The 2,918-nt window shown below is 39.6% G+C and overlaps 1 protein-coding gene across 1 annotated transcript; it reads left to right on the top strand.

Annotated features, from left to right (window-relative positions):
* Positions 1–413: 413 nt before the first annotated feature.
* On the top strand, positions 414–2,135 carry LOC128636002 (E3 ubiquitin/ISG15 ligase TRIM25-like). The gene is given in 2 exon segments (XM_053689076.1): positions 414–1,933; positions 1,936–2,135. Coding segments are annotated over 2 exon segments (1,506 nt in total). The 5' UTR covers positions 414–453; the 3' UTR covers positions 1,962–2,135.
* The last annotated feature ends 783 nt before the right edge of the window (positions 2,136–2,918 follow it).

Here is a 2,918-nt window from a genome sequence, read left to right as displayed (position 1 = left end):
AAGATTTTTTTTTCAATAAAATGTAAGTTTGTTTAGGTTTTTGCAAGGTGTATTATTTTATTGAAAATAAAAATAACTCTAGATATTTTGTTTATCTTTATTTTGCAAATTGCAATCAGTTGCAGAATAAGAAGCCAACTTCAGCCTTGTACATTTTGCAGCTTTCTTGTTCTTAATGTTCATTCACAGTGGTTACTTTATAAATTAAATTAAGCATAAAACACAGAAAGCTGCAAAATGTTTAGTTTTCAGAATTATTGTGTCTATTGGTTGTTACATTAAAGTTGATTTAAAAAAAAAAAAGCAAACAAATAAAAAAAACTTTGAGTGGAGGTCACATGTTTCCTGTCTAGAGTGGAGCTCCAATCTGCAGCCAGAAATATAACAATCACAACACCCCCTGTACTGAATAAGAAGAGACTTTCAGTTTCATTTCCTGCTCAGGATACAAACATGGAGTCTGCTGATCTGAGAGAGGAGCTAACCTGTTCCATCTGCCTGAGCATTTATACTGATCCTGTAACTCTCAGCTGTGGCCATAACTTCTGCCTGGGCTGTATTGAGAGTGTGCTGGGTACCCAGGAGGGGTCTGGGGTCTATACCTGTCCTGAGTGCAGAGAAACTTTTAATACAAAACCTAAACTGCAGAGGAACATAACACTGTGTAACATAGTGAGAAATTTACATCCTACTCAGCTGGAGAAAAGAGAGACTGGGATCTACTGCACTTACTGTATTCACTCTCCTGTACCTGCTGCTAAATCCTGTCTGCATTGTGAGGCTTCTCTGTGTGATGCCCACCTGAGGGTACACAGCAAGTCTGAGGAACACATCTTAACTGAACCCACCACTTCCTGGGGTAACAGAAAATGCTCCACCCACAAGAAGCTCCTGGAATATTACTGCACTGAGGATGCTGCCTGTATCTGTGCATCCTGCTCCCTGATCGGAGAGCACAGTGGACACCAGGTGGAGCTGCTGAATGAGGCTTCTGAGAAGAAGAAAAAGAAACTGAGAAATGTTCTGCAGAAACTGACCACAAAGAGAGAGAAGACTGAGAAAAGAGTCCAGAGTCTGCAGGAGCACAGGAGAGGGGTGCAAGAGAAAGCAGCTGGTGTAACAGAGCGACTCACTGCCCTGATTAGGGACATCAGGAAACAGCTGGAAGACCTAGAGAAGCGAGCCCTGAGTGACATCACCTGGCAGCAGGAGCAGGTTTTACTCACAATCTCTGATCTGATCCAGCAGCTGGAAAAAGAGAAGGATGAGCTGACCAGGAAGATTTGTCACATTGAGGAGCTGTGCAACATGACTGACCCATTAACTGTCCTACAAGAACAGGAATCACACAGAGATGACTTTTGTGGGGCTGAGAAGGGAGATAATGAGGTCACACAGAGTGGTGATAAACAGGTCCCTGCTGAGGGGGATTTGGATGAGGGTCTGATCTCAGTGACCTTATACAGAGGTTTAGCTGATATTGTGACTGATGTAAAGAAAGGGCTCTATATGCAGGTGACATCAGACATATTACTCGATATAAACACAGCTAATAATTATGTTATTGTATCAGGTGACCAGAAAACTGCATCTTATACAGATGTAGACCAGCAGCGACCAGATACACCAGAGAGATTTACAAATCATTCACAGGTATTGAGTACCAGGAGCTTTTCCTCAGGACGACATTACTGGGATGTGGAGACAAGTAATTCAGGGTACTGGTGGGTAGGGGTTTGTTATCCCAGCATGATAAGGACAAGAGATAATTCAGGGATAGGAGATAATGACAAGTCCTGGTGTGTTGATAGTTATTGTGATCTGCTACATAATACAATAGAAACCTCATTAGATCCCCCTCTATCATGTGACAGGGTAGGAATACTGCTGGACTATGAGGCTGGGCGTCTGTCTTTTTATGAGCTGTGTGACCCAATCAGACACTTACACACCTACACTGAGACCTTCACTGAGCCTCTTCATGTTGCGTTCCATGTACATAATGCTTGGGTGAGAGTAATGAGCTAGATACACTGACCATAATAATAATGCTGCTACCTGTGAGTCAGTGATGTTTGTGTATTGTGCACATTTTGTATTAACTGAACATGAAATAAAATACTTGTGTATAAAAATCTGATCTTCTTGTATTATTATAGGCAACTGTATATATAGCACCAACATAAGGGGCAGTGTAGAACTGAAAGGTTATTAAATAGTAATTACAGTCAAGTACAGTAAAATTATTTGTCTATTAAACTTACATAAAAAAACTACATTGTGTAGAGTATTGTCATATGCATGGTATAGGCACACACATTGTTACATTTATACTCACATGCATATATACACAAGAAAAAACAAGTGCACATTTACATATATACACAAAACACACATATAATAGCACACACACACAACACATACATACAAACACAATCATAACATACACAGTATACATACCTACATAAATACATACACATGCACCAACACAATCACATAAATAAATCTATACTCACGTATACATATAAACACATACAGACATACAACACACAACATACTGTGTGTGTGTATGTATATATATATATATATATATATATATATATAGATGCACAAAAAACAAAAGGTTGCGTCAGCACTGATTTTTCTTTAAAAACTTCCTTTCTTTATTTAAGCAACATAAGGATAAAAACAGCAAACGTTGCTGTTTTTATCCTTATGTTGCTTAAAGGGACAGTCAACACTCGAAATATTATTATTATTATCAGGTATTTGTAGAGCGCCAACAGATTCCGCAGCGCTGTAAACATAGTCGGTGTACAGGATAGCTTTTGTAGGGGTCAAGTGGGTAGAGGGCCCTGCTGAGAGTTTCACTGTTGTAGTCGGCTCTTATGAAGCGATCTGTAAACAGCTGGGCCCAT

The sequence above is a fragment of the Bombina bombina genome, chromosome 7 (genome assembly GCF_027579735.1).
Source record: "Bombina bombina isolate aBomBom1 chromosome 7, aBomBom1.pri, whole genome shotgun sequence".
Classification (NCBI taxonomy): domain Eukaryota; kingdom Metazoa; phylum Chordata; class Amphibia; order Anura; family Bombinatoridae; genus Bombina; species Bombina bombina.
The sequence above is the reverse complement of the archived record's forward strand: the minus strand, read 5'-3'. Positions and strand labels throughout refer to the sequence as shown.